Below are 18,885 nucleotides of genomic sequence, written 5' to 3' on the forward strand. Positions count from 1 at the left end.
ATAAAAAACAGGCAAATACCTCTCTGAGGAGGACCAATAGCTCTGGTGTTTGGTGATCTACTTTTTTCCACTTAGAACATGTCTGTCGTGTTGAGGCAATGGGATAAATGGAGTAAGTAAATGCTTTAATTCCCTCTTTTCAATTTTATGTATCTTTGTAGAAAATAAGCCATCCTATCCCATTGATATTAGCTGGTCCTTTCATACCTGAGATTCTAGCATTAGTTTTGACAGATGTTTTCGCTCTTCTGTGCTAAAAGTCTCTTTCTTCAGTTCTTCAAATCGCTTGGCAAACCAGTCTTTCTCCTCCTGGCTCTGAAGTTGGGAGGTTTCAATAGAAATTTGCCCACAGTAGATTTGGTTGAGATAGACCAATACTTCCTCAAGAGAGGCCTCCTCCTTCCCCATGTTCAATAATCCTACAAAATGGAATCAAGGGGATCATTTTCAAAAGCAATCAACCACATAATTAATTATAGAACATACAGAATATTTCAATTCAGAGCATTTCGTTCTAGGTAACTTGGGTCATCAATGGCTATCTAGATTTTTCTAAAGGTAAAACGAGAAATACGGTCAAAGGCCATGAAGTAGTCATACTAGGAGAGGGAATATCAATCTTTGCTTTATGCAAAATTTTGACTCTATTGTAATTTCAAAATAAAAATGGAAATCTGACATTCATCTGCTTTATAGCTGGAAATCAGATGTCCTACCTTTATCTGAAATACCTTCCCAAACGTTCAGGTCTTATTAATAGCTAAAAAGCAATTATACCATGGAACGGTTGGTCTTAATGTGAATTAATATGGAGAGCAAAGCAATATTTTAAGGTAAAGGGAAATCTACCCAACCCTCAGTCAAAAAAAGGGAAGGTTTGTAATAGATCAATAACTCAGCACCAAATCAATTATCAGTCATTTGCCTAAACCTACAAACCTACCTTATTTTTGCTTATGGTTTCTTACAATAAACTTCAGCTGTTTGATGCTGACTGAGCATTCAAGTTGTAGAAAGTGATTTGTGTGTTGTTTACCTTCTCTGCCTCACATTTTAATCTATAAAATGGGAGCAGTCAAAGCACTTCAGGGGGTAGTTGTTAAGATTAAATGAGATAGGAAATCACCCCATGTCCATTGATGGGATAAACAAACTGTGATACAGCCACATGATGCAATATTATTCAGCCACATAAAGGAATAAAGTACCAATTTATGTTACAATATGGATGCAACTTGGAAACATTATGCTAAGTGAAAAAAGCCAGACACAAAAGGCCACATAGTGTGACTTCATTTAGACAGAATGTCAAGAAAAGGCAAATCTATAGAAACAGAAAATCTATAGAAACAGAAAGTAGATTAGGGGTTGCCAGGGGCTGGGGAGACAGCAGAATGGGGAGTGACTGCTTACTAGGCACGAGATTTCCTTTTGGGGTGATAAAAATGTTCTGGAACTAACTTGATGGTTGCACAACATTGTGGATGTACTAAGTGTCACTTTATAATACTTTATATACATATATATACTTTAATATATATATTATCTATATAGATAATATACATTATATATATATTATTATATATATTATATATATGTATACTTTAAAATGGCTAAAGTAGTGGGGTGCCCGGCTGGCTCAGTTGGCAAAGTATGACTCTTGGTTTCACGGTTGTGAGTTTGAGCCCCTCCAATGAGTGTAGAAATTACTTAAAATAAAATTTTAAAAATGGTTAAAGTGGCAAAGGTTATGTGTACTTTACCCCAATAAAATTTTTTTAAAAAATTAAAACCACTGAATGTGATAATGCAGAAAAGCATGCAGCTTAAAAAGTTGCTTTGGGTTTCTCATGTTTTCTGCTCTTCTTATTAACTACATGTATTTCAAATATGCAGACCCATGCCTCCAAAAGAAGAGATCTAAAAATATGTGGTTTTAGATAAACATAGATTCATCCATCCAATGAGCAAGTTTGGAGAACTTACTATATACCAGAAGCTGTCTTGGCACTGACTGTTCAAACATGGCTAAGAAAGGGTCTTTCCCAGGGTGTCTGGCTGGCTCAGGTGGTAGAGCATGCCACTCTTGATCTCAGGGTTGTGGGTTCAAGCCCCACATTGGGCCTAGAGCTTACTTAGGGGGAAAAAAAAGTATTTTTCCTAACTTAAATTTAAGCTTTATAGAGAAAAACTTATAAGCAAGTAATGATAATACTATGTCATATCAACAAGTGGTTTTTCCTAGTAACAAGATTATACCTTCCATCTTCATATTTCTGGTTAATGCTGAATTAAGAGAATATTTTTTCAGGGTGGCCTTATTCTGAAGTCAGATTAAGGGCGCCTGGGTGGCTCAGTCCTTAAGCATCTGCCTTCGGCTCGGGTCATGATCCCAGGGTCCTGGGATCAAGCCCCACGTTGGGCTCCCTGCTCAGCAGGAAGCCTGTTTATACCTCTTGCTGTGTCTCTCTCTGTCAAATAAATAAAGTCTTTAAAAAAAAAAAAAAGAAGTCAGATTAAGTTTTTTTATTGGTTTTGGGAGATGTGCTGCTGTTGAGAGTTACCCACAGTACTACGAGAGCATGGGTGAGGGGATACTGAACTCTACCTTGGCAAGCTCTGGGTAGCTCTGCCTCACAGAGTAGGCAGCGCTTGCTGAATGCTTAAAAATGAACAGGTATGTCCTAGGTTGATCACGTAGACCGAAGGACATTTCATGCAAAGTCATGGATATATGAGTTGACACAAAAATATCAGGGACCTGTAAGTAGACTCAGCAAGAATAAGGCACAACAAGGGGACAGGGATGACACTAAAACAGTTAGCTTTTCCATTCCTGAAGGGCCATTTAAATTACGATAGCATTCTCCAGCTGAGAATTATGTAGCTAAGTCCAGTCAAATCCTAGAACTGCAAGATAATAAAATTGTTGTGCCCTTAAGTCACTACATTTTGGAGTGCTTTATTACACTGTAATAAATTACCAGAACATTACTAACTGATGCATGTACCAGAATCTGACATTGGCCAAGATTAACTTTAAAAAATGACATGAGGAACACCTGGCTGGCTCAGTTGTAAGAGCGTGTGACTCTCAACCTCAGGGTTGGGAGTTCGAGCCCAATGTTGGGTGTAGAAATTACTTTAAAATCTTAAAAAATAATAAATAAAAATTAAAATAATAAAATAAAATAAAATATGACATCCCGGGTTTCAGCACCAAAAAAACAAAACAAAACCAACCAACCAAACAAACAAAAAATATGACATGAGGTAGGAGCCCAGGATCCTGAGTGATTATCCATCCCCAACTTTGGTTAAGTTCCCAGGCTGGGCAAGAAAGCAGGCAGAAAAAGTACAGGCTGCCGAATGAAAGCTGACATGGATTGCCACCTTACCTCCGCCACTTTCTAGCTACAAGTTACTTAAGTTCTCTGAGTGTCTGTTTTCCTATTTGTAATATAAAGATGGCAGTAACTTCTTTATGGAGTAGGTATGAGAATGAACTGACATAATGTGTCTGGCACATAATGGGAGTCTGACTTTTTTTTGTTGTTTTTTAATTTCAGGGCTTGCAATTTTTTATTCATTTTTATTTTGTGGAAAGAGCACCGACCATAAGATCTGTTTTCTTACCAAAGTTGTAATAATACGATACAGTATCATTAACTCTAGGCCCCATGTTGTATAGAACATCTCCAGAACTTATTTATCTTTCATAATTGAAACTTTGGACCTTTTGACTCACACCTTCCCTTTTCCACCTCTCCCCAGATCCTGGGAACCATTATTCTACTGGTTCTAGGAGTTTTGACTATTTTATTTCCTTATTTTTCTTAAATATGGAATGCTTCATGAATCTGCATGTCATCCTTGTGCAGGCACCATGCTAACTCTCTGTATCATTCCAATTTTAATATCTGTGCTGCTGAAGCAAGCACGAGTTTGACTACTTTGGACTCCTTATACAGTGGGATCATGCAGTATCTGTCTTCTGTGACTGGTTTTATTTCACTTAGCATAATGCCCTCAAGGTTCATCCATGTTGTCACAGACAGCACGATTTCCTTCTTTTTTAAGGCTGAATAATATTCCATTCTGTGCTTACACTGCATTTTTTCTCTCTTTTTTTTTAAGTAGGCTCTACACCCAACGTGTGGCTTGAACCCATGTCCCCAAGATGAAGAATTGTATGCTCTACCAACTAAGCCAGCCAGGTGCCCTCCACTACATTTCTTTATTCATTCATCCACTAATGGACATTTCGGTTGTTTCCATATTTTGGCTATTATAATAATCCCACAATAAACATGAGAGCACAGATAACTCTTCATGATCCAGATTTCAATTCCTTTGGATAAATACTCAGAAGTGAGATTATTGGATCATATGGTAATTCTATTTTTAATTTTTTGAGGAACCTCTATAATGTTTTCCACAGTAACTGTACCTACTTGCATTCCCACCAATAGTACATAAGGATTCCCCTTTCTCCACATATTTACCAACACTTGTTCTCTCATGTCTTTTTAATGATAACCATTCTAATAGGAGTGAGGTGATAATATCTCATTGTGGTTTTGATTTGCATTTCCCTGATGATGAGTGATGTTGAATACTTTTCCATATACCTTTTGGCTATTTGTATGTCTTTGGTGAATATGTTTTTAAACTCAGAGGAAATGGGCCCTATAGAAAGACTATTCTAGAACCTCAAGACAGGTCCTCTTAGACAGTGCTTGAAGGTGCCCCTCCCTGTCAACTCACACCCATGGAGGCCTTAGCTCCAGGGAGCATGGGGATTCTTCAAGAACAGAGAAAGGAGCCCTACCTCATGTTGGCAAATAACCACCACATGGACAGTCTAGCATCCGTGGGCTTTACCTGTGGTATTAAAGGGTCCCTGCAGGGTCTGCACAAGAGCTTGGATTTCGGGCACATCCTCCTGCAAGGCTTGTCCACTGAAGAGGGGGTTGATTTTGGCAGCTTTATGACCATGTTCACAGTATACTGTCACCAATCTGGCAAGGCCATGATCAACTAATTGAAGGAGGAAATAAAACAGTACGAACAATTTACGAAATGCCCACAAACCAAAAAAAATCAGTTTTTTCAAAGATGTATTTGCAGGCTTAGACTTTTTCAATGTATCGCTCCTACACACATTTCAGGATTAAAGACCACCACAATCTAGGAAAACACACTTACTTCCTTAAATTTATCTCATGATAGCTAAAGTCACTAGAAAAAAAAAAAAAGGAGACAGAATTATGAGTGCACACTTGAAAAAACTACTATGCCCGTCAACAGATCGTAAAAGGAAACACCCCAAACTGAAAAGAATTGTTAAAATGCTGAGATTCTGGATAATTATAGTTCTCTTAATTATTATTTGAGATTTTTAAATATTTTACATAAAAAGGTATGCCTGGGTGGCTCAGTCGGTTAGGCGTCTGCCTTCGGCTCAGATCATGATCCCAGGGCCCTGGGATCAAGTTCCACATCAGGCTCCATGCTCAGCGAGAAACCTACTTCTCCCTCTACCTGCCACTCCCCTTGCTTGTACATTCATTCTCTCTCTCTCTCTCTCAATCTCTCTCTGGCAAGTAAATAAAATCTGCAAAAAAAAATGTATTTTATATAAAAAATAGAAATAGAACTATAAAATCAATGTTATATTTCCTTCTCTATTTCTTAAAGGCCCCCAGGTACATAGTTATTTTATAGACTTATGAAATCTTACACTAGAAAAAGATATTAAAAATGATCTTGTCACTCACATAATGCAAAAAAAAAAAAATCCCCTTTATAAACCCCTAAATGAGTGGTTGCTTAGTCTCTGCCTGGAGGAGAAGCATTATCTCTCAATGAATCTAATTGGTGATTTTATATTGAGCCCAAAACTGCTTTTCTTCCCTTTTCCACATGAAAGTTCTTCCAAAATTTGAAGAAGAAAAAAAATCCTTCATGCCGACGTTCACTTTCAGTTCATCAAGGCAGCCTTACAAACTGACCGCAAATCCCTGAGGATGAGCAGATCCGCTCTTGAGGGCACACATTTTCTGAACATTTTTCCAGTTTGTTTTTATTCTTAGAACCCAGAGAAAATTGTTAGCATATTTTGAAACATTTAATGACCATTTCATGAACGTTTATTGCCATGCAATGAGCCACACACGTGGTTGGATTTGTAGTCAGAGGACTGCAAAACGTATGTCTTGCTGCAGGCTCACAGGAAAGAACAGAGCTGAAATGGATACGTAAGGGATGTGTTTGCACTAACATGACAGGAGGTTCCATACTGTGTCTAATAAACTAGGAAACTAATCCAACAATCCCAGTAAATGAACTGATTTCAGTCTGGAGGGTAGTCATATGAATTGCTATAGGGTTCTATTCTGAATCCTACTGAAGTTCTCAACCGCCGTGTTATGAAGTAAGAAACCTTCAGATTTGTGGCTAAAATCCAGACAGACAATGTCTAAAGCATTGTCCCCATTGGCCACTCCTCAAAATTACATACTCTCCCCACCCCAAAAAAACACAATAGAACAAAAACCCCACATTCTTCCCTGGGCTCTGTGGCTTTGCAAGATCCCGGCTTTCCTCCTAACTCACTGGCTGCTCAACCTCAGTCATCTTGGGGGAGCTCCTCTTCTTTGCCCATCTCTAAAATATTCGTGCTGCAGGTCTGCCCAGAGCCTTTTTCTCAGTCTGTTCTCTCCTGCGGAGTGATCTCCTGCACTTTCCACAGCTTCTAGTAACGTGTACAAAATTACATCTCCGGCGGGACAAGTCCAGTAGTAAACATGTAGGGTTATCATCACCGTTCTCAAATTAGTAGCCCCGTTGAAAACATTCTTTGAGCAAACCTACGTCAGCTCACAGAGATCACCGCTCCAATTTCCAACTGCTCGCCAGGCTTTTCATGCCACTCGAGGGCAGCGGCATGGGCATTGGCACAAGTGTGCTGCTCGCTCCCAAGAACACAGGGCCACTGCTATTTCGGCAGAGCCAAAGAAAGAGGTCCCCTCCCCTCCACACTTCAGGCACATCCCACATCCATCCCGGCAATGTTTTCTCTCAGAACCTCCTTCCATTGTTCTGGTTTCTTCTTGCAGACCCAGTCCCGTATCCCTTCCCTCTGCCTCCCAGATCCTTCCATTGTGACCTCTGGAATTCTGCTCCACGGATTAACAAACCTCTCTGCATTCTTACCGTCTTCTCTAAACATTCCTTCTACCCCTGTCCTAACTGGAACATGCTTTCCCCCAGAGGACAGGGAGGTAAAGCTACTCATCACCACACCCACCCCTCAGGTATTGAAGGTGGAGTCAAGCCTCCTCTTTCCACAAGGATATTCCCCTATCTTTATTCACATTCCTGAATTGTTAGTGTTTTAACTCAGCAAACCCCCAGTCCTCCGAGGGACACGCCATAGTGTTGTCAACTAATCTCCATTTGCCAATAGCCACCACGAGACCATGTTGTAGGAGAAGCTTAATGGAAAATTGTCAGTGTATGTCGATGAAAAAGACTCTAGACAGTATATATATAGCATGAGCCTGCTCTTTGTTAACATGTGTGTGTATAGCACATAACGTATATTTCATTACATAGTCTACATAGCTTAATATTAGTATCTATATACTTCATATATATGCATGTGTGTATATATATATATTTCACATATGTAAGAAAATGGACCAAAAACTTGGGATTATCCTATATTAAAATTCCTGATTTTCGTTTTCTTGCTTAGCATATTTACTGTTTTCCACAGTGAACATGTATAGAGCTCTTTATACTGTATCCATTTAACTGACTTGTTGCCTCCTGCATTCTGAAAGCTTTTTTTTTAAGATTTTATTTATTTATTCGACAGAGAGAGAGAGAGCACAAGCAGGGGGAGCAGCAGGCAGAGGGAGAAGCAGTCTCCCCACTGAGCAGGCAGCCAGATGTGGGGCTCAATCCCAGGACCCGGAGATCAAGACCTGCGCTGAAGGCAGACGCTTAACTGACTGAGCCACCCAGGAGTCCCTGAACGCTTTAGATTAGTGGATTTTCTCCAGTGCACCTGGTACACCTGTCCCCACCAGTGCACTTTATGCTTGTAAGAATCAGTTATATTTGTTCCTACAGCTGTCGCTGTGGGAGAAAGTAAAATATTAGGGGGAATATCATAAAAATCTAGAGACATTGTATTCAGATTACTTCCATAAGCACTCTTAATTTTAAAGATTTGCAAATACAAAACCAAAAATAAATATATTTGTCAAAATATTTAAAACATCTCTCATTTCTTTATCATACTCCTTGCTTTAATAATCTTTTTTGAAATTAACTGACATGAAATTAACCCGTTCTAGCTTCAAATGCATTGGATAAAAGTGCTTTACCTGTATTATTTTTGTAGCAAATAGTGAAATTAAAAGATTTAAAAGGATGAGAGGATGGCAATTGAATACATATATTTCTCATAAAAATAACTTATCACTGTCTAAATAAACCAAGGGGTTACTGTAACAGAAAAATGAATATCTTTCTGTTAGGTGTAATAACACCCAAACAAACAACTTAGTACTTAGGATATCTATAAAAGTTCAGAAGAACTTAATTTGATGTTCAAATCCTTAAGAAGCCAGAGAGAATAGGGAAAACAACAGCACATATACACAACTCTTCTTCAAAACGAAATGGAAAATATTGAAGGCAGGCTTCTGGCTCAAGAGACTGGCACATAGGGGCGCCTGGGTGGCACAGTGGTTAAGCGTCCGCCTTCGGCTCAGGGCGTGATCCCGGCGTTATGGGATCGAGCCCCACATCAGGCTCCTCCGCTCTGAGCCTGCTTCTTCCTCTCCCACTCCCCCTGCTGTGTTCCCTCTCTCGCTGGCTGTCTCTATCTCTGTCAAATAAAAAAATAAAATCTTTAAAAAAAAAAGAGAGAGAGAGAGACTGGCACATAGCAGATGCTCAAGAAACATTGGTTATGCACTGAATGAAGTCCTGAGATTCAGCATATTGTAAGAGTCACAGAACCCTTGTGATGAAAGCTGTCCAGAGCCCTCAAACGTGCAGTACAAGAGCTGCTGTGGATCCTTCTTCCTTACTTTGAGCCCCTCTTTTCTGAGAACTGCACCCTCCCATTCCAGGAAGGGGGTTCCCAAGGCCATGTCTATCTCATTCCCTTCTGCCTCCCTCCCAATTAATGGATTCCAAAGACACCTGAGTCAAGGTGGGTCTGATTTAATCTTTCCAGAATTTATGACTTGGGATTGGGAGCTAAGGGTGGTTCACTATGCCTCCTGTTTGTGCAAACAATGTGGTTTATGCTGAACATTTGCTTTCCTCCTGAAAGTCTGGAATTCTGGCACATGCAGAGGATGCTTACGTGAACATCTGCCAATAAAAGCCTTGGGTGCCGAGCTTCTAATGGACTTCCAGGTTAGCAACCTCACACATATATTACTGTGTCTGTGCTGCCTGAAGAGGAGTGAGTTCTGTATCACCCCTCATGGGGGAAAGGGCATATGAAAGCCTGCACGAAGGTGCCTCCAGAGATGCCTTTTCCTGTGCCTTTCCCCATTATGATCCCACTGTGTATCCTTATTATATCACTGTGATAAATCTGAGCCATGAGCACAACTACAGGCTGAGTGCCATGAGTCTTTCTGGTGAGTCTCTAAATGTGGGGGCGGTCTCGAGGCCCCCCGGCATGCATTATGGTGGCATAGGAGCTGACTACATTAACAGCTGTGCCCTGTGGGCCCACACACAGCTTTTGCCAATATTCCCAGAATTAGTTCTGGTCTTCCTCCCTGCTGAGTCTTGGTTGCTGCACATATCCTTCGGTTCTGGGAGATACCCTTGTATCTTTCAAGTAAAGTTCCCTCTTTGCGTTAAATAGCCGTGGTTGGTTTCTGTTGCTTGTGACCATAAGAACCTTAGCAATAGGGGAGTGAAAAAAAAATTATGAAAGGGATATCTACATCAATGACTTTATTCTCTCCGTAAGCAAGCACAGTAAGGGCACTCAAGAGTGTGGTTTTCAGGAAGAAAGGGTTCATATTAACCATCATGAACTACACAGGCAGATAAACTAAACTTAGTACTTAAACTTAAAGTCAGTAGAGTTCTGGGGCGCCTGGGTGGCGCAGTCGTTAGGCAGCTGCCTTTGGCTCAGGGCGTGATCCCGGCGTTCTGGGATCGAGCCCCACATCAGGCTTCTCCGCTGGGAGCCTGCTTCTTCCTCTCCTACTCCCCCTGCTTGTGTTCCCTCTCTCACTGGCTGTCCCTTTCTGTCAAAATAAATAAATAAAATCTTAAAAAATATATAAAATAAAAAAATAAAGTCAGTAGAGTTCTTTCTCATCATCTGGTCATAAGTAACCTCCCCCCAAAATCTCTAGATCAGATCCAATAATCTCCTTCCTTCAAGGCAGCATATGCTTACAGCAAGTGGGAATGTTGGATAACATGACTGAAGACTCCAAGAAAGAGAATTTCATAATTGGAGTCCCTCTGAACCCCATTAAAATGTGACGGGCTGCCTCCCCGCTTCAGCTTAAAATGTCGTAGATAACCACATTAAAACCAAGACTTTGTACCAGAATACTATATTCTGTACAGCAAACTCAGACCTAGGCTGTGCAACTGAGTTCATTTTATATCATACCCTCTCTTTCATCTCAAACACAATATCTTTATTAGATAAATTTATTTTGCCAGATATTTCTTTCTTAAAAAAAAAGACAAAACAAAACAAAACAAAAACCCCTTGTTTTGGTCCTTTCTGTTTTTCTCCCAATCCTCTCCTAAATCATTGCCAAGATAGATAAGTAAGGGTCACAGATTGATAGTAAATGATAGTGAGTACTAACATTTTTAGAAAAAGATTTTATTTATTTATTTGAGAGAGAGACAGAGGGAGAAAGCACGCACGTGAGTACAGGAGGGCAGGGCAGAGGGAGAGGGAGGAGACTCCTTGCCTAGCAAGGAAGCCCAATATGGGGCTCAGTCCCAGAATCCTGGGATCATGAGCTCAGCCAAAGACAGATGCTTAACTGACTGAGCCACCCAGGCACCCCGAGAACTAACTTTTGCTACACATTGTGCTCACTGTTTCACACACTGCATTTAACCTAACTCTTAAAACACTGAAATAGGTATCCTTAGCTGCAGAAGAGTAAACTGAGGCTCAAAGAGGTTAAGTGACTTGCAAAATGTCACATAGGTAGTGAAGAAGGTAGAATTTGAACTCAAGCATATTTGACTTCAATCCAGTCTTTTATCCATTATATTATAACAAAAATTGAAAAGGAAAGTCCAGAGCCTACAGCAAAAGGGATGAGAGAACTGGACATCATGGAGACATTAAAAAAAAAAAAAAAGTACAAGAGCCAATGTCATCAGCCTTTTTTGGTCTTCATTTGTACTCCAGAGTTATGGAGATTTTTAAAAATCTCTAATGCAATAAGATTTTCTTCAACTGCTTTTCCCACGACTCCAGTAAAGGCTCCCGTTATTTCCAATGTGCAACATACCTATAACCTCACTTCAACTATCAAAGTTCAATGCCAAAGTCAGTAACCACGCAATGCTGTTTGGAATCCTATGGCTCCCATGTTCTGCTGGTCCCTAAATTCTGCCATTTTTTATAATCCAAATCCTCCATAATTAAGTTTATACTCATGAATCAGCACTCTTCCATTTTCAACTGCGATTGCTGATAAATAAATTCAAGCTTACCTGAATTGAGGCTTACAGAGGTTAAAGTACAAGCTGTTACTAATGGTTAGCTACAAAGAACACTCATCAAATTTTAACTAGTGAAACCACTGCCATCTAAGAGGTTACTAGAAGCAAATTCAGTATCTCCTTAAAGCCTCCATGTAATGGAAGCCTTAGCAAATGATGCAGTTGTCCTATGCAGGCATGGATTTTCAGCCAAGATAAATATTTGAAGAAAGAAGGCTGACGAAGGAAGGGCAAAGAGGAGGAGGGAGGCACCCTGACTTTGATCATACCTCCTCCTACTTCACTATGTCACCTTTGCTACGGGAGGATGCCATGTGTCCATTTTCAGCAGGGCTTGTCCTTTGACTAACTTTGCCAATACCAAAAAGCTGTGTACGTGACCCATCACACCAACTCAAACATTCCTCTCAACCAAGACGGTACCTTTTGGCAGGTGTTATTTAAACCATGTACTCCTGGTTCTAATTAATAAAACTTAAGCACACACTTAAGTGGAACTTAAGAAAAAACCCAGCAAGTCTTCATAGTGTTCATCAGTAAAAAAGAAATTACTACTTTTTCTAAAACATAGTAATATAGTACATTACCCAATGTATACGGTGCTTCCTTTCTTGATACTTGGTGTTATGGTGGTACGTGCAAAATTCAAATGCACTAAATGTTACAAATAAATTGCATATACAGAATCATATTTCCATTTCTTTGTAGGAATAAATCATTTAATAAGTATTCCGTTAACTGTGGAGCTGAGAGGAATGTAAGACAAGGTCTTCACCAGGCAGGATCTCACAATGTGAGAGGATGGTCCCTACACAAAACCTCACAGTCATAAAACGTTCAGTAGAGTCCAAGGGGTCCCATACTGAGAGTTGAAGGAGATTAGATTAGGATAGCCTGGAGTTGTCTGGACAGATGTCAGGGAAGAGATGGGAATGGAGGTGGGTAAGAAGTGGAAAGGCATATAGGATAAAGGCTAGAATGTGGGGCAATTTATGTCGGAAAGAGGTAAGAAAGAAGGCAGAATGGGTCATGAAACATGAAGGGCACTGAATATCAAGCTAAAGAATCTGATTTTATTCTGAGAGGCAAAGTAGAGCCTTTGGACATCTGAGTTCAGAAAAATGACTCAATGAAACCAATGTTTCAGAAAGACTGGACTAAGCCAGCCAGGAACTAGGCTACAAATTTTATACCAGTGAGACTAGCAGTTTTATCTTTTTGAAGTCATGCATCTCTTTGAGAATTCAATGAAAACTACAGGCTCTTTGCCTAAAAATAGACACACACAGAGTTGTGCAAAGTCCACAGACCCTCTGAAACTTTTTTATAGGGATCCACGGCCCTTGGTTAGGAACACCTGAGTTAAATATTTTTTTGCAGCAGACCAGAATTAAAGGCCTGGGCGAGGATCCCAATAGTGAAAATAGAAAGAAAGCAAGGCTTTAAGAAACACAGTGCTCAAAATTTGATATGAAGTATGAGGTGAAAACTTTGAAGGTGGGTTGCTTGCCCCAGATCTTTACAATTCATCTGTAGTGGAGACTCCTACAACTCCCAATATCCATGTTCCCTTCTCTTTCACGGTAATACATGGTTGAATATATGGATATTGAATAAAGATATACATCCCGGCCTCCCAGGCAGCCAGTTGGCCATGTAACTAAGTGCTGATGAGTGAGAAGGTAATAGCAGTGATGTCTGCACCTTCTGGGTCTTGCCCTTAAAAGGAGAAGTGTTCTCTTTCCCTTCCCCCTTTCCTCTGTCCTGCTGGCCAGACTGGGGATACAATGGTGACCCATCCTGGACCAGAGTAGAGAGTATCACCCACAGGATGGTGAAGAAACAACATAGAAGGAGCCTGAACCCCATATGACTTTGCAGAGCAAAGCTGTCATACCAGCTCAGACCTTTGCTCATCTTACTTAAGTCACTGTTATGCCAGGTCTCTGATGCGTCCCTGAACTTGTTCTATCTAATACACAATTTGGTACCCGAGGTGGCTGGCTACCATAACAGCGCCTAAAATACACATGACATTGGCTTAGCCAGTCTGGCAGTAGGTGCCAGGGACCAGATATTTCAGACTAGAAAGCTAACGAGGGCTGTGTTATGCTGTCTGACAAAACACACAGTAAAACTGTCACCTGTGATATCCTGTGGGCAGACTTTATGTCCATGGGGCTATAGCTTAGTAGCGTCTGATCACTGTTTCTTGTCACTTTCAAGAAAGCCCTGGGAGAAAGATGAGGTCAAGCGAGATCAAACAAGAAGGGATGGAGGGAAATTCAGCTCTGCTGCGGGAGGCCTCTGTACCTAGAAGGCAGATCCTGGCAAGCTTGGAAAATTAGAAGCACTTAGAAAAGGTAGTTTGAGGTGGGTGGGGGTGCCTGAGTGGCTCAGTTGGTTAGGCGTCCACCTTCAGCTCCAGTCACCCTGCTCAGCAGGGATACTGCCTCTCCCTCTCCCTCTGCCCCTCCCCAGCTTGTTCTCTCTCTCTCTCTCCCTCTCTCTCTCTCTCAAATAAATAAACAAAATCTAAAAAAAAAAAAAAAAAAGTAAGAGAGAAAGAAAAGAAAAGGTGGTTCAGAAGAGGCTACCTTAGCAGGAGGTTAAGAAAACAGACAAACCCTTCTTCAAGTACCTTCTAGAAAGCATTCACTGTTAGACGATAGGAGCCAGCTGAGCCTACAAGCTCCACAAAGGGTGTTGCCTTCCCACTATTATTTTAGAAAGTCTCAAGGCAAGCACCATTAAGTTTAGGGAGCTGAGTGGGCAGGACACAGAAGCAATAAATAAAAGATCAGAGGTTTCAAGGCTTAAAAATAGGTCTAGATAAGATCTTTGACTGAAGGCAATTTGCTCATAGAATGACCACAGGCAAAAAGACTGCAGACCTATGACTGTTACAAGAAACTTATACTGCTAGGTGCCTGGGTGGCTCAGTCAGTTGAGCATATGGCTCCTGATTTCAGCTCAGGTCATGATCTCAGGGTCCTGGGATGGAATTCCGCATCAGGCTCCGCACTCAGCAGGGAGTCTGCTTCAGGATTCTCTCACCCTCTTCCTCTTCCCCTACCCCCTCACATAAACAAATAAACCTTAAAAAAAAGAGAGAGAGAGAGAGAGAGAGAAAGAAAATTGTACTGTCAAACGAATCCCAGTTTTGGTCATTAAAAATAGTTGTGATTGATGACCCCAAAAGTAACTCTCAGGCCCCTAACCTTACTAAAATAAAGTAGGTTATGGAAGGTATGCAGCCCCCAAGGACGGCACACTTCCCAGTGCCACGTCAGAGATGGCCACAGAAGGCAATGGATGAAGAAAGACACAGAAGGCACAGCCAGGGGAATGTAATGTACTTACTACACAGCCATATCAAGGAACTTTTATCATTCCTCTCCAACAGGATTTGATAGCTGGTTTGAATAGTGACTGCTGTAGTTCCTCATTCTTTCCTTTTCCAGATGAGAATTTTCTTTGTATATGGAATGTGTCAATAGGGGATGTGTGGCAGTTCATAAAATTCCAGAGCATGAGAAGACACCGCCAGCCCTGACAGAGAGGACTGTACATTCTCCAGAGACAATGGACTTTGAGATGGATTCAAGAAGTGAATAGAGGAGAAAGGAGGTGAATACATTCTATGTATGGGAAGAAAAGCTTAGGTTATTTGAGTGGCCAGAGGGGTGGAGTGTGGTGATTACTAATTATTTTCCAATATGCTCAGTTGGTTGTGTCTGCCTTTGGCTCAGGTCATGATCCCAGGGTCCTGGGATCAAGTCCTGCATCTGGCTCCTTGCTCAGTAGGGAGCCTGCTTCTCCCTCTGCCTGCCGCTCCCCCTGCTTGTGCTTTCTCTTGCTCTCTCGCGCTCTCTCTCTGACAAATAAATTAATTTTTTTAAAAATTATGCTTTCCAGTCTCCTTTTCAGATATATATTGACCAAGTTCTGGCCAGGGAGATGCCACTCGGAGAGACCCCACTCTCCTCTCCCTTTCTCCTACCCAGCCTAGTAGGAGACAGTGATCTACAAACAGAGTCACTACAAAATAATGGAGTAAATTCTGAAACAGAGAGAAGAAAAACCTGCCAAGGATCTGCATGCAATGGTAATTTTGAAGAAAGGTATAGGGTGGCCCACTTGCCTTTCAGTTTTATTCAGAGTAGTTAAAAGTTAAGAAGAATGAAAAGAAAATGATTGCCTTTAGCAACAAAATCCCTTAAGCTAGATCCTGTAACTGTGGAACAATGGTTTCCAGGCACTGATTTCACTCTTGCCTCCCAATACCACAAGGGGCCACCCTTGGCCTGCTGTTCTAACTCAATACTGACCTTTTCAAAGGTCACCAAGTGAGGTGCTTGGTCGAACATGTCCTACACATACATCCCTTAAGACAAAAATAGTATTTGGCCATAGCTGGCTATGGACTTTCTGCTAGAGAATCACCTTGGATGCCTGATAAAAATCTGTATTTTTTAACCAGATCTCAGACCACTGAATTAGAACCCTGGGGTGGGGGGGATGCGTGGGAACTGGCTTTTTTTTTTTTTTTAAGATTTATTTATTTATTTGAAAGAGAGAGAGAGAGAGCACACCGGGGTATAGAGGGAGTGGGATAGAATCTCCAGCAGACTCCCTGCTGAGCTTGGAGCCCCATGTGGGGCTCCATCTTATGACCCTGAGATCATGACCTAAGCCAAAATCAAGAGTCAGATGCTCAACTGACTGAGTCACCCAGGCTCCCCAGGAACTCGCATTTTAAAAATCAATTCAAAGTGATTTGAATACACACTTAACGTTTGAGAATAAATGACATACAAAATTCTTGACACCTGATTTGCAAAGTGAAATAAGACATCAATAGTCTTACCCTCAAGGGATTAACAATCTAGTTGGCCAAAATGCTTTCCCTAAAGAAACCCCATTGCACCCAAGAGACAGAAATCAGGTTTACTATAAATGTCCCCTGAGGTCAAGAGCAAAATATTGAGGTTCCAATGCATAATAGAATATTCAAAGTTCAGGGGCGCCTGGGTGGCACAGCGGTTAAGCGTCTGCCTTCGGCTCAGGGCGTAATCCTGGCGTTATGGGATCGAGCGCCACATCAGGCTCCTCCGCTATGAGCCTTCTTCTTCCTCTCCCACTCCCCCTGCTTGTGTTCCCTCTCTCGCTGGCTGTCTCTATCTCTGTCGAATAAATAAATAAAATCTTTTTTAAAAAAAAAAAGAAGATTCAAAGTTCAAGTACTTATAAGATGAAGAGGATCTTCCTCTAATAATCAGTCTGTATTCATCTTCTACTCTGTAAGGATTAAATATAGACAACTTTGGGGGCACCTGGGTGGCTCAGTCATGATCTCATGGGTCATGGAGTCCCCAGAGGTGAGCTCATGCTGAGAAGGAGTCGGCTAGAAGTTTCTCTCCCTCAGCTCCTCCCCTCACCCACCTGCACCCGGCGTTCTCTCTCTCTCTCAAATAAATACATATTAAAAAAAAGAAAAGAAAAAACATACACAACTTGTGACATAAACCAAATATTCAAAATAGGTCTCTTGCACATGAATATGCAAAGAAAGTTCTCAAAAACTGATATTCATGTTTCCAAATCCATTAAAACCACCAGTAACATACTTCCAAATCCAGAAAGGAGTTTAAAACTCTGAAATTAAAGTAAGAGGCTAGTTAGGTCAGGGAGACAGATAATACCATGCGGTGGTCCAAGACCACCAACTAACTGCCCTCTTCACCCTTGCAGTAGTGTCGTGATCCCCACACATTCTGTTCACACGCGCCTTAGAAATGGCCCTGGAAATGTATCTTTGAATAAACTCGAGAAGCTGGGAGATCTCAAAACTCTTCTTTTCCCGCAGCCCCGCCTTCGCAAAGACCTAAGTTTCCACAAGTTTACTTTACATGCAAGGAATAGAAAAGACAAGACCTCACAAAACCAGTCGGAACACGAACGCTGGTCAGATCACCCAAGCGAGGCCGAGACCTCGACCTCAAGATTCGCCAGCTACCGAGGCTGAACAGACGATGACCCTGACACAACACCCACGCCTGCCTCCCTTGGCCCCCTCACCTCCCCTCGCTCCCCACCCGCCTGAGCACACTTTGCACACCCCAGAAGTCCGACCTCCCCCACAACAGCAGCCCACTTCAGGCCTATCGAGGAGTCCCCCTGCCTCCCCAGACCCTGCGCCCACGACCCCGGCCCTATCCCAGACCTGGAGGGAGCGCCAGGCCGCCCCGGGGCTCCCGGCTCTCGGGCTTCCTCGGCCGGTAGCCATAGACGCCCTTCTCCGTCTGGTAACCGCGCCGCAGGAGGAGCGGAGGGGCTCGGCAGAAGCCTCGTCTTGCTGCTGCCACAGTGGCCGTGGCCATGTCCCCCCTGGACCCCCGGCTCGGAAGACAAGAGGCAGCACCCGCCGGGAGCACGAAGCGTCGCTCTCCCGCCGCCTGGAACCTGTGCAATTGCCCAGCGGGAAGCTGGAGCCGGGAGGCCGGAGCCCCGCCCCGGGACAACGCCCCCGCGCCTGACTGGCCAGCGGCCGGCCCCTGGGAGCCAATCCAAGTCAGCGGCTGGCGGGGCGGAGCCTCGTCCGGGGATCCGGCGGGACTCTGCGGCCCTGGAGGCTGAGGGAAGTAGGGAGTGTGGAGCCGAGCGTCGTCTGCTTTCCAGTACAAAACTCGTTATCTCTGTCTGTTCTAAGGACTCCCGCCAGGAGTATTTACCTAACACCGCCTCTCAGCTGGAAGCCCCAGAACACAACCACACAGACACGAAATAGGTTTTCATACCGAAGGGGAAAATCAGCGACAGGGTGCAAAAAAAAAAAGGAGTGGGACAGAGACCAAGGGACGGAAGAAGGAAAGGTCATATGAAGGATCCAGAAAATCAATATTGCTCCTTTTTTTCTTAAGAAACATTGAGGGAGGGGCGCCTGGGTGGCACAGCGGTTAAGCGTCTGCCTTCGGCTCAGGGTGTGATCCTGGCGTTATGGGATCGAGCCCCACATCAGGCTCCTCCGCTATGAGCCTGCTTCTTCCTCTCCCACTCCCCCTGCTTGTGTTCCCTCTCTCGCTGGCTGTCCCTATCTCTGTCAAATAAATAAATAAAATCTTTAAG

General features: G+C 42.4%; 1 protein-coding gene and 1 non-coding gene across 3 annotated transcripts in view; both read right to left on the minus strand.

The window, feature by feature from the left end:
• DHTKD1 (dehydrogenase E1 and transketolase domain containing 1) overlaps window positions 1-18,239 on the minus strand; it is a 50,575-nt gene extending 32,336 nt beyond the window's left edge. For both annotated transcript variants that reach the window (XM_045793927.2, XM_045793928.2), the window contains exons 1-3: window positions 17,984-18,239; window positions 4,885-5,040; window positions 208-419 (exon numbers count right to left, since the gene is read on the minus strand). In XM_045793927.2, the coding sequence (XP_045649883.2) occupies window positions 208-419; window positions 4,885-5,040; window positions 17,984-18,140 (525 nt within the window). In that variant the 5' untranslated portion in view covers window positions 18,141-18,239. The remainder of the gene's footprint in view (window positions 1-207; window positions 420-4,884; window positions 5,041-17,983) is intronic.
• On the minus strand, window positions 3,837-3,941 carry LOC123789999 (U6 spliceosomal RNA). Its single transcript, XR_006778977.1, has one exon. It is a non-coding gene; the product is annotated as a U6 spliceosomal RNA (small nuclear RNA).
• Window positions 18,240-18,885: the final 646 nt, after the last annotated feature.

Source organism: Ursus americanus, chromosome 31 (genome assembly GCF_024610735.1).
Source record: "Ursus americanus isolate L20-20 chromosome 31, mUrsAme1.1.p, whole genome shotgun sequence".
NCBI classification, from domain to species: Eukaryota; Metazoa; Chordata; class Mammalia; order Carnivora; family Ursidae; genus Ursus; species Ursus americanus.